The 19,111-nt window shown below is 45.7% G+C and overlaps 1 protein-coding gene across 1 annotated transcript; it reads left to right on the top strand.

Moving 5' to 3' along the window:
* Positions 1 to 4,275: 4,275 nt before the first annotated feature.
* Positions 4,276 to 18,329, top strand: TM4SF20 (transmembrane 4 L six family member 20). Its single transcript, XM_066345446.1, has 4 exons — positions 4,276 to 4,506; positions 10,384 to 10,449; positions 15,396 to 15,547; positions 17,861 to 18,329. Exons 1-4 carry the CDS (start codon positions 4,324 to 4,326, stop codon positions 18,147 to 18,149), a joined length of 690 nt encoding a protein of 229 aa, XP_066201543.1. The 5' UTR covers positions 4,276 to 4,323; the 3' UTR covers positions 18,150 to 18,329.
* Positions 18,330 to 19,111: the final 782 nt, after the last annotated feature.

Raw genomic sequence — 19,111 nt, 5'->3', positions numbered from 1 at the left:
ACAAACCGAAAGGAATCCTAGTTCCCTGCCCATCTCAATAAAATCTTTCCTTTTTCTGAATTCCTTTTGCTGCTTTGGTATTGTATGGGGCAAGTTATATGTATACATTCCTAGCCTTCGTTTTGGCTTTTGCATTTCATTTTTGTTTGCAAACAAAGAGAAACCCACTTGCAGTGTTATTATAAAAAGGATATTGTATTATAATACAGCGGCATCTCACAGAAAACGAGGACAGGACCTGCAGTCGGTAGGTGTATACATGGAGTTACCTACCCCACAGGGTAGAGATCAAAAAGTAGAAAAGCCTTTGAGAAACCAGGCAGGAGCCTTTCTCTGCTTCCCTCTAATGCCACACGTGTCCTTGTGCTTCTTTCTGCCCTGCTGCGTCTTCTCCTACTCCTCCTGCCCCTTATTGCAGACTGGCTTTTCTGCTTCTCCTGGCCAATCTCACTAACTTATACGATATGGTGATATGGTAGAGACTGCAGGGTGCCTACCCAGGATCCTCTGTCTCCCACTCTCCCCCCAGCTTTAACTGGGCACACAGCACTTGAAATAAAAACATTATTCTCAGACTCCCTTGCAGTTAATGTTGTCACATGGCTATCTTCTAGCCAATGAGATGGTTCTTTAAAAGGGAGAAGGTGGGGCTTTCTCTTCCTTTATCCTTCTGATGGAGAGCAGATTATGGTTGGAGTTTCAGCAACCGTATTTTGATCATGAGCATGAAACCATTAGAAAGATGGTGGATCCATGAGCTGGAAGGATCCTTGAGACGGTGGACTTATCAGGCTCTTGAGTACCTACCTCCATATTTCCTGTGTGTGAAGAACTAAATTTCCATCTTACCTAAGCCATTTCGATCTGGAATTTCTCTTCATATGCAACTAAAGCCTAATCCTGATAGACGTCCTCCCATTTCATGTATAATCTGGAATAACTAGTGTCTCTTTTCTAAGCTCCTGGGAGAGACTGGGAGAGCTGAGCTTCTGTATCTGCCTGTATTCCAGTTAGCAGTAGCCAGGGAACCAAGTTCCATAGGACAGAGGGAATAGACAAGGTCTGCTCACATAAACTGTGGGGTTGTTTTCACAGGGGACATATGGGTTGGAAAGATACCTCAAAAGTTGTTGACGGTAACTCCTCTTCAGTTTTAGCCTCAAATATCTTCCCCTTCATCAAGTACAGACTGTTTTACATTTTTACATAGTTCTTCAGATACTTCCTTTTAGTCACAAGTGTAAGAAATACCAAGCCTCAGTGGAAATAAATCCTGTTATGAGCTCTAACAAAGCATGTGCTATTTATTAGTTTTGGTCTTCAAGCACAGTCTAGCCATCAGACTCTGGATTCTCATAGGTCGAGTCCAAGCATTTCAGGTCCCTATGAATAAATAAACCAACACCTGAACAGTTCTTAACTCAGCACCTTATAAGGAAAAAGATTTACAATTACAGAACCCACATTCTAAAAGAGGCGATTACCTCTTCTCATGCAGATAACTCAGTAATATATCATTTGTTTATATACTATAAACTACATAATTATGTAACTTCTATAACTCAGAGGGAGGGTAACTTTTAACTGTTAACTTTTATAAAACAAATACCAAATTCTTCTAGAAACCTCAACCATGCAGGAGTATACAAATTATAAAACAGAAGAATCTCTCTTCACTCAGCCACATTGTAATGTTCTGTAGTGTTCTTTCAGGCGTTTTCAGTGTTTTGTGTGCTGTGGTGATGGGTGGGGTACTTTTACCCATTTGGTGTTAAGAGTCATTTTCTGATTGGATCCCAAACTAGAGTAATGTATTCGTGTCCATTCCAGACACACCCAGTGTAACATGCTTAATATGCCCTCCTGCTTCTGTAGGATGGGGCACTCCTCTCTAAGCCCATTACACCTGGGATGTACTCCATCCACCCACCCACCCACCCACCCACCCACCCACCCACTCACTCATCCATCCATCCATCCATCCATCCATCCATCCATCCATCCATCCATCCCTATCAGCATTTGCTCAGGACTGGGATGGGAATTACACAGAAGTAGAAGGCAGACACAGTATATATTAGAGCTGACTATTTTTCATTTTGATTCTGGACAAATGTTGATTTGTATTTCATCACCCACTTGAACTCAAGCATAACCAAGCGACTCCTTTAGCCAATAAAGCGTGAGGGGAAGGGATGCAGAGCTCGTACGGACAGAAGTGTGCAGACTCAGTATGTGGCCCAGCACATCTTTCTGCTCCGCCTCTACGATTGTGGAAGCCAGGACGGAGATGACTGGGACTCTCTGACTGCCATGAACAGAGCTCCATGGCCGATAATTTGCAGAAGTGAAAACTCATGTATTTGAAAGCCTATCCCACTGACAGACCCTTTCTTGAGAAGCTCACAAACTAGTGGAAAGACAACACGGAAGCTTGGTCCAGCAATGCACTGGTTACATGACCAAGGTTACTTGTTCATGCTTGAGGTTCAAAGAAAATAAAACTTGGGGCCCTGGCCGGTTGGCTCAGCGGTAGAACGTCGGCCTAGCGTGAGGGGGACCCGGGTTCGATTCCCGGCCAGGGCACATAGGAGAAGCGCCCATTTGCTTCTCCACCCCCCCCCCCCCTTCCTCTCTGTCTCTCTCTTCCCCTCCCGCAGCCAAGGCTCCATTGGAGCAAAGATGGCCCGGGCGCTGGGGATGACTCTTTGGCCTCTGCCCCAGGCGCTAGAGTGGCTCTGGTCTCCGCAGAGCGACGCCCCGGAGGGGCAGAGCATCGCCCCCTGGTGGGCGGAGTGTCGCCCCTGGTGGGCGTGCCGGGTGGATCCCCGTCAGGCGCATGCGGGAGTCTGTCTGACTGTATCTTCCCGTTTCCAGCTTCAGAAAAATACAAAAAAAACAAATAAACAAAAAAAACTTGGTAATCTCTCTGCCTGCCTCTGTCCTATTCCTATGTTTTATTCTGGTTTCCATACTTGAATACTTTCAGTATAATAGCATCAACCAAACCTCCCACAAATCTTCAGTGGGTTACCTCTAAATGAACAGGACTGGAATATTATGACATAAAAAAGTTGCAAATTCTGTTTATTCCCTAAAACTTTAACTAATCAAGAACATTTCCAGCAAAGGAAGTATTTTATACTCAAGCTTGTTTTCTGGTTATACAATTTCGAAGTAAGAAATTTCTATAGCTGGTAATAATGTTCATACAACAGGAAAAATAATTTATATTAACCAGATATTTTTGCTTTCACTTTTATAAGATACACTAGCAAAATATGTTAGAGGAGCATTTTTTTTTCTTTTTCTTTTTCTTTTAATTAAGTGAGAGGCAGGGAGGCAGATAGACTCCCACGTGTGCCCCAACCGGGATCCTCCCGGCAAGCCCCCTACGAGGAAATCTTCTAACCATCTGGGGCCACTGCTTCGTGGCAACTGAGCTATTGTAGCACCTGAAGCGAGGCCATGGAGCCATCTTCAATGCCCGGTGCCAACTTGCTTGAACCTTTTGAGCCATAGCTGCGAGAGGGAGAGAAGGAGAGAGGAGGAGGAGGAGGAGGGGTGGAGAAGCAGATGGGCGCACCTCTTTTGTGCCCTGACAGGGAGGGAATCGAATCCAGGACTTCCACACTCTAGGCCAGGGGTCCCCAAACAACGGCCCGTGGGCCACATGTGGCCCCCTGAGGCCATTTATCTGGCCCCCACCGCACTTCGGAAGGGGCACCTCTTTCATTGGTGGTCAGTGAGAGGAGCATAGTTCCCATTGAAATACTGGTCAGTTTGTTGATTTAAATTTACTTGTTCTTTATTTTAAATGTTATATTTGTTCCCGTTTTGTTTTTTTACTTTAAAATAAGATATGTGCAGTGTGCATAGGGATTTGTTCATAGTTTTTTTTTATAGTCTGGCCCTCCAATGGTCTGAGGGACAGTGAACTGGCCCCCTGTGTAAAAAGTTTGGGGACCCCTGCTCTAGGCCGACGCTATATCTCTGAGGCAACCGGCCAGTGCGGAGGAGCATTTCTTAAGCCCGTTTTTTGTTCTTAGTTTCCGTCTGCCTATTTTTCTGCATACATTCATCTAACAGAAATGATAGACTTTTTTTCCCCCACATTCCTTACCCCACCTCATCGTAATATGACGCTATCCTTACATCCTGTCCTCAGAATATTGTACTTCCTTCTTGGACTCCGAACTAATTCCTGAAATTAATTTTCATAAATGCTAAACTTTAACTAGCTTAGGAGGCTCGGGATAAAAGGCCAGACAGTGCACACAAAAAGCCAGTTCACCGGCATTCCTAATTGCACCAGGCGCGACCATGACCTGCTGTGAAGGATGGACGTCCTGCAACGGATTCAGCCTGCTGTTTCTGCTTCTGTTGGGAGTAGTTCTCAATGCAGTACCTCTCATTGTCAACAGAGTTGAGGAAGGCGAATTTTTTCAAAACCCCATCTCTTGCTTCGAGTGGTGGTTCCCAGGAATCATCGGAGCAGGTCTGATGGTGAGTAACATTTATTTGACTTGATGTGGAGAAAGCCCTGCCTATTTCACCGAAGTCCTGAAGACCATCTTTCCGCCTTACATCGAGGAGTGGTGGCCTCCCATTAACTTAATATTGGTTATCAGTGAGGAATGACAATTTAAATCAATTAAACATGTGCTACAGGTTAGGAAGATGGAGCAAAAAATAAAACTGGTGAAAGCTGGTTGGGCTGTTACCCATCACATTTCTTGCTTTCTTTTTTCCATCACATTTATCTACATGTAGGGCTGCTCTTCCAAGTTTTAATGTTGGGGACATTTTCAATGAATTCCCTCTACTTTCCTTTGCCGACACCACACTCGAGGTATTCATAGGGGATACAGTAGGACTGAGAAGTGCTCAGTAGGAGTGGGGATATTTCATGTATGATGAGTGTCATGTGTAGCATGGCTACGGCAGTGCCCACATCAAAGGGAGCTGGCCTATGAGACTTGGGACCTGAAAACTCTGGCTCTCTGAGCTCAATGACTTCCTGACTTTGATCTTACATATAGTGCTGGATGTCATGGTGCTTGTTTAATGTTAAGTTTGATCATTATTAATAGTTCTCTCTTTGTTGATGTCTGCAGCAGAGCAATGTTACACAGGACTCCCCAATGTACTTGATCATGAAACATCTGAGGCACTCGTAGCATATAGACCTTCTCCTGGGAATTCTGATGTAGTGGCCCGGGTCGGACCCACTGGTGGAGAGGAATAAACACTGTTTACGGACCTGGAAGAATATCTTAGCTCTAGTACTATCTCTAACATATTACTATTTATAAGTTTTTCATCCTATGATATTGCTTCCCTGTTTGTAAAATGGGGATGTGGATACTGAAGTTTGGAAACTTGACATTCAAAAGGGTTGCTTTTGTTGGTTCTGCCCCTGGGGCACTCTGTAATCTCTGTAATGGGGTCTGGCTAATGTCAGAGAAGGGAGCCTTTGTTTATAAGTGTGTGTGTGTGTGTGTGTGTGTGTGTGTGTGTGAGAGAGAGAGAGAGAGAGAGAGAGAGAGAGAGATAGAGAGAGAGAGAGAAAGATAGGTCAGTGACGGATATTATCAGTGTTTAGTGATGACCAGTTAGTGCCGCTGGTCTCCTGCAAACATTCTTAGGTCATTATACATTAAACTTTAGGTAAATATTTGTCCTTTGGAGGGCACAATGGATTCCAGAGCAGTCTGGAATAAAAAGCGACTCCAGGAAGCATATTCCCCCAAAGTTGATGGTTTCCTTTGAGCTATGTGTTCACCTTGCTTGAGGTAGAAAGAACAACTTAAGGAAAAAGCTTTTGCAACTGTTTCTTCAAATTGCCATGAAAGTTCTCTTCCGGGCAAAGAGCAAGCCCAGTGTCCACCACAGTGATGCAAGCGCAAATCCTTGTGCCTGTTTCTTGCCCTTCTGGACGCTTCTCTTGACCTGAGCAGCGTGAGCCTCCTTTGCATTGGCTTAGGTAGAAGCCAGGAGCAGCTGGCCACGGCTTACCAACATTGGCCATTTCCACGAAGCTCCTCAAGGCTCCTATGTTAAAACAAGCCGTTTAGAATAACTCATGCAGGGTTAGATATAAATAGACTGTATCATCGACCTCATCATAATAAAAGATAAATTTCTTGCTAGCATTAAAGGAGCCCGAGGTGATGATGGCACTGTGCAGTCTATGTATTCTTCTTTTGAGGAGCAGGGCACTGAGGAGGAGGGGGACAAAGAGAGAGAGACACAGAAAGACCTCTGCTAAGTGCCAACTACTGGGTTTATGCTTTACACTGTTATCTGTATAATAGTGTGACTGAGCAGATAGATCATCAACTGTTTTTAACAGACAAGCTAGGAACATTAACAATGTCACACGATAGGTGTGGAAACCCAATTCCAGGCTTATCTGACTCCAAAGTTCTATCTTCCACCCCTATTAGCACCATAATCCACACCACCTGCTTCAGGCTGACAGAGGCGGAAGGTGCAGCTCATAACTTAATCATAAACTTAACTGACCAACAAACTGAGCACCAAAGGTAATATAAATTTGTTAACCAGGTCCAGCGAAACTGGACTTCCTTGTTCCGTGACTGGATTTACTTTATGGCCCTTGATAAATTTTAACGAAGAGTATTACACCAGGCTATCTGTACTACTGAGTATGGAAGGGTGTCGTCAAAGCATCGAACAACTCTTTGAAAAGCTCAATGCGCACTTTGTAGACTGAACCTCCAACTCTAGGTTCAGAAGCAAACAGGGGGGTGACAGGAAGGGTCAGAGTACAGGTGTATTTTCATGGTCCCCAACTACTATATGTGATTTTAATGGTCTACCGTTCTTCTGTGCTTTATTATATGTAGATATATATTAACTTTCATAGCTCCCTGCCCTGGAGAAGAAGAGGTTTTACAAAGTAACAAGAACTTCCTGTGGGTCCCCGCCCATTGAGGTTCATGGGATCTTTGCAATTCCATCGTTATTATCCACTACTTCCCACAAAGTTTGTTTTTGAAGCAATACTAATTTAAAATGGTAAAGCACTTTCGGAAAGATTGCAAGAACTTTGGCATAAGTGTTTATCACAGATAGGGATTTCTTCCTTACCTTTTCTGTGTACTTACAAGCACACTGAGAGTTCAGTATTTTGAACTAGTCAGTAATTTGACGGATGTTGGAAAAGACACACTTCCCTCTGGGAAAGGTATTATCCCACATTATATATAGTATAGACCTTTCCTACCACTTTTGCCCACCCCTATATTGAAGTCATTTTTATACAAGATAGTAAGCCTGGCCTTCATCATGCTTGCTCACTGAGTTCACTTAATACACAATTACCATTGTGTTATTACTAAAGCCTTAGGGAAATTTGTACATTGTTAAACAGATTAGATGTTTGTATGCCAAGCATTTGTGAGACGGATTTTATATTGATGGCGAGCTGTGGCTTTGTGCTGCTCTCCGGTTTACGTACTGAGAGCCTTCCTAAAATGTTGACTTCTGTGACAGTTTCAATAGTCTACAGCTCCTCTGTACTTCAGTTGTAAACCACATACCTTAGGAAACAGAATCGAAGCTCGGGTTTCTGAAAGGAAGAATGAACACTACGACTTCCTTCTAAAAACAAAATGACCATCAAGACTTAGTTTCACAAAATCTCTTACGCATTCAAATGTGCTCCGGAATTAAAAGGTAGAGTATATTCTCATAATTACTCATTGTGACAGCTTGTCTGGAAGATTTATAATTCAGTCACACATACACCTACACACGTTCACAATTTAATATCCATCCTTAAAGAGCCCCTCCAATTTCTAATACCCTGAATGGGCGAAACAGTTAAAATCAGAACAGTGAGTTATGATGTCGCAAAGATGCCATGAATTCAAATAGGCGAGGACCCACAGGAAGTTTTCATTACTTTGTAATAACCCCTTTGCAAGGGCAGGGAGCTATGAATACATATTCAGCATCCCTGAAATAAATCACTCCTAAAGAAAGTCAGGAGCCCTGGCCGGTTGGCTCAGCGGTAGAGCGTCGGCCTAGCGTGCGGAGGACCCGGGTTCGATTCCCGGCCAGGGCACACAGGAGAAGCGCCCATTTGCTTCTCCACCCCTCCGCCGCGCTTTCCTCTCTGTCTCTCTCTTCCCCTCCCGCAGCCAAGGCTCCATTGGAGCAAAGATGGCCCGGGCGCTGGGGATGGCTCCTTGGCCTCTGCCCCAGGCGCTAGAGTGGCTCTGGTCGCAATATGGCGACGCCCAGGATGGGCAGAGCATCGCCCCCTGGTGGGCAGAGCATCGCCCCCTGGTGGGTAGAGCGTCGCCCCTGGTGGGCGTGCCGGGTGGATCCCGGTCGGGTGCATGCGGGAGTCTGTCTGACTGTCTCTCCCTGTTTCCAGCTTCAGAAAAATGAAAAAAAAAAAAAAAAAAAAAGAAAGTCAGGAGTTTATATCAATAAATGGAATAATTTCTCCACGTAAGCTGTAATTTAAGGCTCTTTCTCCTAACAGATTCATTCACTTTCTAAATCAGCGACTGACATCCTTTTCTGTAAAAAACCAGATCGTGAGTATTTAGGGCTTTGAGAGCCAGCCCGTCTCTCTCACAACTATTGAACCGCACTGTTGGTGCGAGAAAGGAGTCACAGACAATATAAGGGAATGGTGTGGCTGTGTTCTAATGAAATTTTATTTGTGACCAAGACGTGCTGGGCCATAGTTTGCCGGTTCCTGTTCTAAATGATTCGCTCCTTGAGCTCAGAAGGCAGTATAGCTAATGAGTACAACAAAAGAAGTTTAGTCCATAAACCGTGATAACCTATGAGGGAGCTAAATTTTTTTTTTCTATTTTCTTCTGGATTCTCAGCTACCCCCCCCCCCCCCGAGTGGCTGGGCTGCCACACACACACATGTGCCCTCTGAATGAGAAAGGTGTTGGAATTGCAGGCAGTATGTAAGCCAAGTTTGATGACGATGCAAAGCGTTCTCCACAAGTCCGTGGAGTCAGCACAGGGACAGAGCAAGGAAGTCTGTTAGGGACGCTGCCTTGTAAGGCATTACGTGAAGACTATACTTTCAGGAATCATTTCTATAGTTTGTAAGGCATTACGTGTTAGACCTGCCCCCCACCCCCAAACCAAAGGTAGCCGTGGTCCTGGCAAATGGAATCAGGGAAGGAACATGGAGGACAGTGAGATGAGTGAGGCTGGAGGGGAGAGGGTGAGAATGAACGAGCCCGAGCTTGGGGCCAGAATAGAGGAGAATTACAGCTTCGAATCCAAACTCCTCCCCTTTCTTAGGGAGGTGACTCAAACTTTCCAAGCCTCAGTTTTCTCACTGCAAAAGCAGGATGATCGTGACATGGACCTCATCGGATTGTTGAGGCTGGAATGAGCTAACACACGCACAGCACCTATGACAGCACCTGGCATGTTGTTAGAACTCAGCAGAACGTTAGAAAACAAGAAGGAAAGACAGAAGTACTCAAACGCAGCTGTGCTGAGGTGACAAAAAAAAAAATCCCTCATGGCTAAGATTTCTTAAGAGGAAGGAAGTAATTCACATTGCTCTTCAATGACACAAAATTTCATCCAGTGCAGATTTCTAGGCACAGCCGCTGACTAGATACTGCTAAGCATTGAAGCCCAAGTCCTAAGCACTGTGATGTCGTTTCATAGAGCTTTCCTCAGCGGCATGTATCCCCTCGACCTGGAATGCAATACATACAAGATTTCTGAACATCCACGTGAAGACCAGTCATTCGTTATGTATCATGGATCAAGGACCCGAGAGGAGAATATGGAACCAAAAGTATTTCCCAAATCCTCAGCTGGGGGACTAGCGAGATGGCGGGGACCCTGGGAGTGAGAGGGAAGTTAGGGGTGTGGGGACAGAGTGGTGACAGAATTCTTCCTTCCCAACTGCCCGGCAAATGGATGGTTGACTTCTCTTCTGGATGCTTGCCAAATTCAGACAATTCTTGGGAAATTGGATAGTGGCTGTAGATTTGCAGTGACTAAAAAAAAAGGAAAAAATAGTGAATTTTGGACAATGAAACCAATTCTTTCAGAAACATTCCTTCCAAACTAATAAATAACTCGATTGAAACCCAAGGCCCTCTAAAGATGACTCAGAGTTAAGCAATGTAGATGGGAGAGTGTGAGCCTGCTCTCCTGAACCCCCCTGTCTCTCCCCACTCTCTAATCTTTATGGCTGGCGTGGACAATCACAAGATCAAGGACATCGCCAGACTGCCTTCCCGCTCTCTCGAGCCTCAATTTCCCACAACCGGCGGTAAAAAGAAGGCAGAGATGACGCTTTTTCGTCTGATGAGAAATAACCAGACTCATCTTTCATGTTGATGTCATTTCCAGGTCATTCCAGCGACCACGGTGTCCTTGATGGCAAGAAAGAGAGCATCCTGTAACCACAGGAGTGGGGTGAGTGTGGCGCGGTGGGCTGGGGCAGAGAGCGTCCAGGGTGACCACAGCTGAGCGGTGGCACCCTGGGTCCTCAGCGGCGACCGGTCACCCCATGGTTCCAGGGGCCGGACCATGGTCCTAGAAGTGTCCTATTAGGATGATTGGAGGATAATACAGGAAGTATGAGGGGTTATTTATTTATTTAGTTAGTTAGTTATTTCATAAAAATACAGCTTTGAAGCCAGCCTCAGACCTTCTCCTCGGTTTCCAGTTTCACCAATCTAAAGGTTTTCAGTGAAAGCAGATTTATAAATCACACTCAGAACTACAGTTTTGTGGTAACAAAATACTTGTTATTTCTGTGTTGTGTACAAAATACTTAAGGAAAATGTGTTCTCGGTTCTCTCATGTCTGTGAAAGATTGGTTTGGTAGGCTGGTGATGGTAACTGTTCTTATTCCATTAAATTAAAGACAACACGCCCCAAAGCTCAGAGGTCGCCAGTTTGATCCCTGGTCAGGGCACATACAAGAACAAGATTGATGTTCCTTTCTCTCTCTCCTTTGCCCTCTCTAAAAATCAATAAAATAAACATAAAAAAAAATGACACTAGTTATTTTTTTCAAACATCCAGTACATAGCTATTATGAATACAATTTTAACTAATTTAACCAAGGTAAAATGTTAAAAAGTTAATATTTGTTAACATTCTGTCACTACTCTCAGAAGACATTCAAATACACTATCTTGTTCAATTCTTTCAAAACCCTTAAGCGGGAAGTATGACCTCTGTTACTGATTGAGACTGTGATCCTCAGAGAAAGCAAATAACTTGTTAGTATAGCATGGCTAGTAAGTGGGTTTTTATCTAAATCCATCAGACATTCCAAATCCACAACCTTTGCGTTACTGATGCCGTGAATGTTGTTATTAATAACCTGGAGGGCTCTCCTGACTCTCTAAGGTAGAGGCAGGTCAGTACATACACAGTCACGATCAATTCCCGGCTGAGCTGAGCTGGAGGTTTGACAACAGTGGTTCTCAGCCTGATGGGGACATGAGAACGACCTGGGAACATGTTAAAAATACCAATGCTTTGTCCCCCACCCCACCACCACCACCACCAAGATTTTGTATCATTATTTTTTAAAAACTAATGTGCTCCTAGGGGTGAGAACCTCTTTCTTCTCTCTACTTAAAAGATAGGAGGTATGACTTAAACACCCGTCCTCACATGGCTGGTGAGAAAAGTGGCTAAAAATTCTTCATTGTGCCTAATTGGTATAAACTGGCGATTTAATAGCCAGCACCACTTATTATTATTATTTTTTTCTGTATTTTTCTGAAGCCGGAAACGGGGAGAGACAGTCAGACAGACTCCCGCATGCGCCCGACCGGGACCCACCCGGCACGCCCACCAGGGGGCGACGCTCTGCCCACCAGGGGGCGATGCTCTGCCCCTCCGGGGCGTCGCTCTGCTGCCACCAGAGTCACTCCAGCGCCTGGGGCAGAGGCCAAGGAGCCATCCCCAGCGCCCGGGCCATCTTTGCTCCAGTGGAGCCTGGGCTGCTGGAGGGGAAGAGAGAGACAAAGAGGAAGGAGAGGGGGAGGGGTGGAGAAGCAGATGGGCGCTTCTCCTGTGTGCCCTGGCTGGGAATCGAACCCGGGACTTCTGCACGCCAGGCCGACGCTCTACCACTGAGCCAACCGGCCAGGGCCACCACTTATTAATAGAGCATGAGTCGTAGTGCACGGTGCTCCCTGCCCTTGGCCCGTGAGTCAAGCCCAACAGCTGCGAGCAGCTGTGTAAAGAGGTACACATTTAGATCTATATTACATATTTATATTGATAACAGAAAATTTGCATTTTAAAATGTTACCTTTTCCTGTCATCTGATATTTATCTAGGCTTTTAATTCTTTGCTAATTATTTATAGTCTGCCTTTGTTCCTATTACATCATAGGTATTCAATAAGTGTTTCTTCTCTCCCTGCACTTTTCTTCTTAACAATCACCATCTGGAGTTTGACTCCGTATTACCTCTACATTGTATTCACAATATTCTTTAAAAGACCGAGAGAATTCTGAATCTCCAAACTTAAAAATGTCAGAATACTGACATAGATTTTCCTCTCAAATCACATTTCCATGAAGACTCTCTCCCTGCCCCTGCACATACCCTTCCATGACAAATTTGTTGTCTTTTCAATGATCGTTTCTCTCTCTCCTTTGAGGGCACTGTGAGTTAAGAATAACCAAACCACCTCTGCACGCAGCTGTTGGGCTTGACTCACGGGCCGAGGGCAGGGAGCACCGTGTACTACGACTCATGCTCTATTAATAAGTGGTGCTGGCTATTAAATCGCCAGTTTATACTAATTAGGCACAATGAAGAATTTTTAGCCACTTTTCTCACCAGCCATGTGAGGACGGGTGTTTAAGTCATATACCTCCTATCTTTCAAGTAGAGAGAAGAACAAAGCGTCATAAAAGTGGTAAAGGTGCCCTGGCCGGTTGGCTCAGCGGTAGAGCGTCGGCCTAGCGTGCGGAGGACCCGGGTTCGATTCCTGGCCAGGGCACACGGGAGAAGCGCCCATTTGCTTCTCCACCCCTCCCCCTCTCCTTCCTCTCTGTCTCTCTCTTCCCCTCCGCAGCTGAGGCTCCACTGGAGCCAAGATGGCCTAGGCACTGGGGATGGCTCCTCGGCCTCTGCCGCAGGTGTTAGAGTGGCTCTGGTCACGACAGAGCGATGCCCCCTGGTGGGCAGAGCGTCGCCCCCTGGTGGGCGTGCCGGGTGGATCCCGGTCGGGCGCATGCGGGAGTCTGTCTGACTGTCTCTCCCTGTTTCTAGCTTCAGAAAAATACAGAAAAAAAAAAAAAAAAGTGGTGCTGGCTATCAAATCGCCAGTTTATACTAATTAGGCACAATGAAGAGTTTTTAGCCACTTTTCTCACCAGCCATGTGAGGACGGGTGTTTAAGTCATACCTCCTATCTTTCAAGTAGAGAGAAGAACAAAGCATCATAAAAGTGGTAAAGGTTAGATCTTGGGAGGGAGGGGAAGAGGTGGTCACCAAAACATGCCCCTTGTTTTAAGTGTTCCCACTCTCTCGCCTGCTCTAATTCTTCTCTGCTCCTCCTCTTCATCTATTTATTGATTCTGTTTCTGAATACTTTGGTTTTGCTGAGTCATTTAAATGATCGCCAATTCTAAGGGAAATACAAACCTTGGAATCACTTTCTAAAGTCAAGCCTCCCTGCAGTGATGAGAAGTCAGAAATAATAGAGTCCAAGATAAGCAAAATGTAAACTTAGTGGCACTTCTTGATGAGCAAATTTTAGTAACTTGCACAGGTCACAGTAGCGTGGAAGAATCAGCATTTGAATTATTCTCAAATTCATCATTTTGTGCTTTTGGCTGGAAGAAGTGTAGATCAGGGAATGGACCCTGAGCACTAGCGTTTACCAGCTGTGAGATCCTAACACCCTGTCAACTTCCTGAATTGCAGTTTTCTTTTGCATAAGATGAGGATAATAGTATTTATCTCTTGGGGTTACTGAAAGGACCCCAAGAGAATAACATGTTCTTCATGCAGCTTAAGAAGCTGCAATATGGCCCTGGCCGGTTGGCTCAGTGGTAGAGCGTCGGCCTGGCATGCGGGGGACCCAGGTTTGATTCCCGGCCAGGGCACATAGGAGAAGCGCCCATTTGCTTCTTCACCCCCACCCCTCCTTCCTATCTGTCTCTCTCTTCTCCTCCTGCAGCCAAGGCTCCATTGGAGCAAAGATGGCCTGGGCGCTGGGGATGGCTCCTTGGCCTCTGCCCCAGGCGCTAGAGTGGCTCTGGTCGCGGCAGAGCGACGCCCGGAGGGGCAGAGCATCGCCCCCTGGTGGGCAGAGCGTCGCCCCTGGTGGGCGTGCCGGGTGGATCCCGGTCGGGCGCATGCGGGAGTCTGTCTGACTGTCTCTCTCAGTTTCCAGCTTTAGAAAAATCCAAAAAAAAAAAAAAAAAAAGAAGCTGCAATATTATCTCACCAAAGGAAAAGTATTCCTCCCCTTCATTTCCACACATTTAAAATAGTCATCGTTAACACTAACACAACACTTCACTGAAATAACACAGAACTTCTTTTTGGACAACATACACATACACAAACTTTCATCTGGGTGGTAGTACTTCCTACTGCCCAATCTCATGCTTTTTTTCCCCTTCTTTTTTCCTGTGACTCTGATTCATGAAGTGAGGATGCTTAGATGCTTACAGTCTTTCCCTCCAACACGGCGGTGGTGTCGCACCAACATCAGCAGTGGTTTTGCAATCCCTCGGCTCCCAAGGGGACATTTGGCAATGTCTGGCAACATTTCTGGTTGCTACAACTGTGCGTGTGTGTGTGTGTGTGTGTTACCGGCATCTAGTGGGTAGAGGCCAGGAATGCAGCTAGACGCCATACAATGCACAGGGAAGGCCCCAACTGCAAGTGCCCACAGGCCAGTGGGGCAGAGATTGAGAAGCCCTCCTCTAACACTATGCTGCTGACTGATCACTACAAAATGCTGACCACTGGCCACTTACAAGATCAGGGCCCAAACCAGATGAAAGATTTAAGGGTTAAGAGAACAGCCATCGGACTGTGGGGGTTAAGATCCAGCCAGGGTTCTGTGAAGTAGGAAGTACACAGACTAAACGGAACCAGATCTCAGTGTTCAGTTGAAATGCACAAGGTTCAGAATGTTCAGGAACGGTGGCAAGATCAATACTCACTTAGGGAGTCTAATCAAATGGAAGAGACTTTGGCCTCTGTCTACTTTTATAAATCATAGCTCATCAAACTGTGATCTTAACAGCTAGGGCTATAAAGTGACTGGAGCGGAGCAATATGTAGATTTAAAAGGACGTATGATGCTGAAACTTGAAACAGACCAAGAACACGGAACCGTGTGCGCATGCACGTCCTTTATCTTCCAGATGCTGCTGTCCTCGGTTTTAAATGTCATCACCATCATCGGCGCGGTGTACTGCGTGCTGGTGTCCGCGCAGGCTCTCCTGAAAGGTCCCCTCATTTGCAACTCTGCAGGCAACAGCACCTCCAGTTGTGAATTCTCACTAGACAACATAAGGTGAGTCACCTGACTTTCACTGGTCGCCTTGCACAGCAGCTGCACAGGTCGCGATAGTGGCCCGCCGATGCAGTGTCGTGTTTCTCTCTGAAGAAACTACTGGGACAGATTTCTTGGGGATTCAGCACATTAATTCTACTTGGCGGAATCTCATACAAAAATGGAGGCATCACAACATTCAAAACGCTCTGGGTATGGTCTTGTCTAAAAGGAGTAATTGATTCAGACAGCTTATTCTTGGCTTAAAGATGTCTGGAAATGCACACCCAAAGCAACGTACATCCTTGGAGAAGGGTACCGGAGGAAGCCCTGGGGAGGCACCGACTCTCCACACTTCTGAGCTAATTCAATTAGGAGCCCTAAGCACAGATTACCTTTATACTTTAAATAACTGAATAGAAAAAAAAAACCAAGATAAAGTCTAGAGCCTTACCTATAAGCCCTAAAAGAAACCAAGCAGCTATGGACGCATGCAGACATACCGCAGATAAATGGCCGGTATGGGAATGTGTTGAGTCAAGTGGTAACAGATAATACTGGAGTTACGAGTAAGTGGTTCCTTTCAGTCTTGTAAATTGGTTCTGTGCCAGTGCCTTAGCACAATTTGCAAAACTGGAAGAATATAATCCAACTCATTGGTTCTCTATATATTGCTCAGGTTCGAAAATAACCGGACTTTCCTTTTGTAGTTACATAAAAAAATAAGAAACAAATTTTCCCTCCTTTTCCTTTATCTTGCTACATTAAAAAAAAAGAAACTTCTCACAATTTTTTTTGTATTTTTCTGAAGTTGGAAACGGGGAGGCAGTCAGACAGACTCCTGCATGCGCCTGACAGGGATCCACCCGGCATGCCCACCAGGGGGTGATGCTCTGCCCATCTGGGGTGTTGCTCTGTTGTAACCAGAGCCATTCTAGCACCTGAGGCAGAGGCCACAGAGCCGTCCTCAGCGCCCGGGCCAACTTTGCTCCAATGGAGCCTTGGCTGTGGGAGGGGAAGAGAGAGACAGAGAGGAAGGAAAGGGGGAGGGGTGGAGAAGCAGATGGGTGCTTCTCCTGTGTGCCCTGGCTGGGAATCGAACCCAGGACTCCTGCATGCCAGGCTGATGCTCTACCACTGAGCCAACCAGCCAGGGCCCTTCTCACAATTTTTATACCACAGTTGTTATGAATCAAAATCCAAAGACATTCCCTAGAGATCTGAAATATAAAATTAGAGATTTCAATCACAAATGCCATATACACGCAGTCCTCAGCAGGTGACAATTCACCATGTATCGGGGACCAGGACAAACTCTGGAGATAACAGCTCAAGATAGTCCCACTCTACCTAACCAGGCAGTGGCCCAGTAGATAGAGCATCAGCCTGGGATGCTGAGGACCCAGGTTTGAAACCCCGAGGTTGCTAGCTTGGGTGCAGGGTCGCTGGTTTGAGCATGGGGTCACAGATGTGACCTCATGGTCACTGGCTTGAGCCCAACATCACTGGCTTGAGCAAGGGGTCACTGGCTTGGCTGGAGTCCCTTGGTCAAGGCATGTATGAGAAAGCAAACAATGAATATCTAAGGTGCCATAGCTATGAGTTGATGCTTCTCATCTCTCTTCCTTCCTCTTTCGCTTAAAAAAAAACCTCCCATGGGTTTCTGAGAGTAAATGGACAGTTCCAGAAGAGCTATTCCGGGCTTGCTGCGAACCGAAAGGGGCACTCTTGTATTCTATGTGCTCCAACCCTTGTTTTCCCAGGTTGAACTGCAGTTGCTGGTCCCCAAAATGCAAACTCCCTAAGAACACTCAGTCCTAGTCTGTAAGAAACCAAAGAAAAATCATCTCAGGATAGATGTGTTAAGGCAAAAGGTTTCTTATGTCCCATATCTTGTTACAATGGGCACAAACCATTTTAATTAGACATCACATTGAACAAGCCTTTCTGAGTAAAAATTGTCCGTCTGGTTTAAGAGCAGACGCCACACTGTGGTTCTGCACAAAGAACCGAGCTCCTTCAGAGGGGTGGGCGCCTCACTTCCCCATCTCTAGCAAGTAGAAGAGCGTCTGTATATACAACTAGGCTGAACCACATGCGATTGTTGATATTCAACCATTTTCGCTAAAGGAAAATTTTGTTGTTGAGTGACGGGCTATATAATGAACAAAATGTTTTATACCTAAGAGTTCAGGAACACATGCTCAGAAAACCCGATCTTAGCTATAATTTCTGCGCACAATCTTTCAGAGGTACTTTTATTATGCTTACCCTTTTGGGGGCACATTATTCCATTCTTTTGATGACCTGAGTGTCTTATCTTTCTCTTTTCAGTAACATTTATCCAGAACCCTCCGATCTCCAGTGGTACTTCAATGAATCGTGTGTGCCTCCTAAGGATTTTCTCTACCCCACCTTGAATGACACAGTGGCCAATGCCGGGAGAAGACAGAGCTTGCACTTCAGGTCTAAAGAAGACGCATACAAGACTATCCACTTCTCAGTATTTTTAGGTCTACTACTTGTGGGATGTCTTGAGATCCTGTTTGGGCTCAGTCAGATAGTCATAGGTTTTCTGGGCTGTCTGTGTGGAGTCTCAACGCGAAGAAGCCGAATTGTGTAGTTTAATGGTAACCAAATGGAAATATCTACCAGCAGTTTGAATCATTTGAGAATTACATTTAAAAGATACCCTTTTAATGTTTTCTTTTTTCTTTACATCAGTCTTTTCTATAGAAAATAAAGCCTGTTGGTCAAGACACCAGCGCTTTCAGATGAAAGCGTTGGCGAGCAGCGAAGAGGAGCTCTGAAGTTGTTTAGTATCTTTCTGCGCTGGTTGAATTTTCTAACTGGATTCTTGTGTGGGACGGGGGCGGGGGGGAGAGAGAATGGGTGATGGAGGGAGGGAAGACAAGAAGGAACAGAAGTTATCCTGGAAGTCAAAGCATAGGGCCTTTTTCTTATATGTCTTTATACTGTTAGAAAACACAATGAATACCTAACCAGAACGTAATCAACTTTTTAGGCCGAATTCCTATCTTACAGAAAACCCAGGGAAAGAGATATATACTCAGACAAATCCTAAAGGTGGGTCAGTAAACAGACAATAGCCTTGTTTTCCACGGGAAAATGTACCAGAAAAATACAAAGTGGGCCCTGGCCAGTTGGCTCAGTGGTAGAGCGTCGGCCTGGCGTGCAGAAGTCCCAGGTTCGATTCCCGGCCAGGGCACACAGGAGAAGCACCCATCTGCTTCTCCACCCCTCCCCCTCTCCTTCCTCTCTGTCTCTCTCTTCCCCTCCCGCAGCCAAGGCTCCACTGGAGCAAAGATGGCCTGGGCGCTGGGGATGGCTCTTTGGCCTCTGCCCCAGGCGCTAGAGTGGCTCTGGTAGCAGCAGAGCAACGCCCCGGAGGGGCAGAGCATCGCCCCCTGGTGGGCAGAGCGTCGCCCCCTGGTGGGCGTGCCGGGTGGATCCCGGTCGGGCACATGCGGGAGTCTGTCTGTCTCTCCCCGTTTCCAGCTTCAGAAAAATACAAAAAAAAAAACAACAACAAAAAAACAAAAACAAAACAAGAAAAGCAACAAA

The sequence above is a fragment of the Saccopteryx leptura genome, chromosome 7 (assembly GCF_036850995.1).
Source record: "Saccopteryx leptura isolate mSacLep1 chromosome 7, mSacLep1_pri_phased_curated, whole genome shotgun sequence".
NCBI classification, from domain to species: Eukaryota; Metazoa; Chordata; class Mammalia; order Chiroptera; family Emballonuridae; genus Saccopteryx; species Saccopteryx leptura.
This window is presented reverse-complemented; position numbering and strand designations above follow the sequence as displayed.

Bases quoted from the DNA above. Each gene is read 5' to 3' on its own strand.
- TM4SF20 (XM_066345446.1), top strand. From the start codon at position 4,324: ATGACCTGCTGTGAAGGATGGACGTCCTGCAACGGATTCAGCCTGCTG. The intron at 10,450-15,395 runs GTGAGTGTGGCG...TTTATCTTCCAG, and splicing joins CCTGTAACCACAGGAGTGGG to ATGCTGCTGTCCTCGGTTTT. The intron at 15,548-17,860 runs GTGAGTCACCTG...TTCTCTTTTCAG, and splicing joins TTCTCACTAGACAACATAAG to TAACATTTATCCAGAACCCT.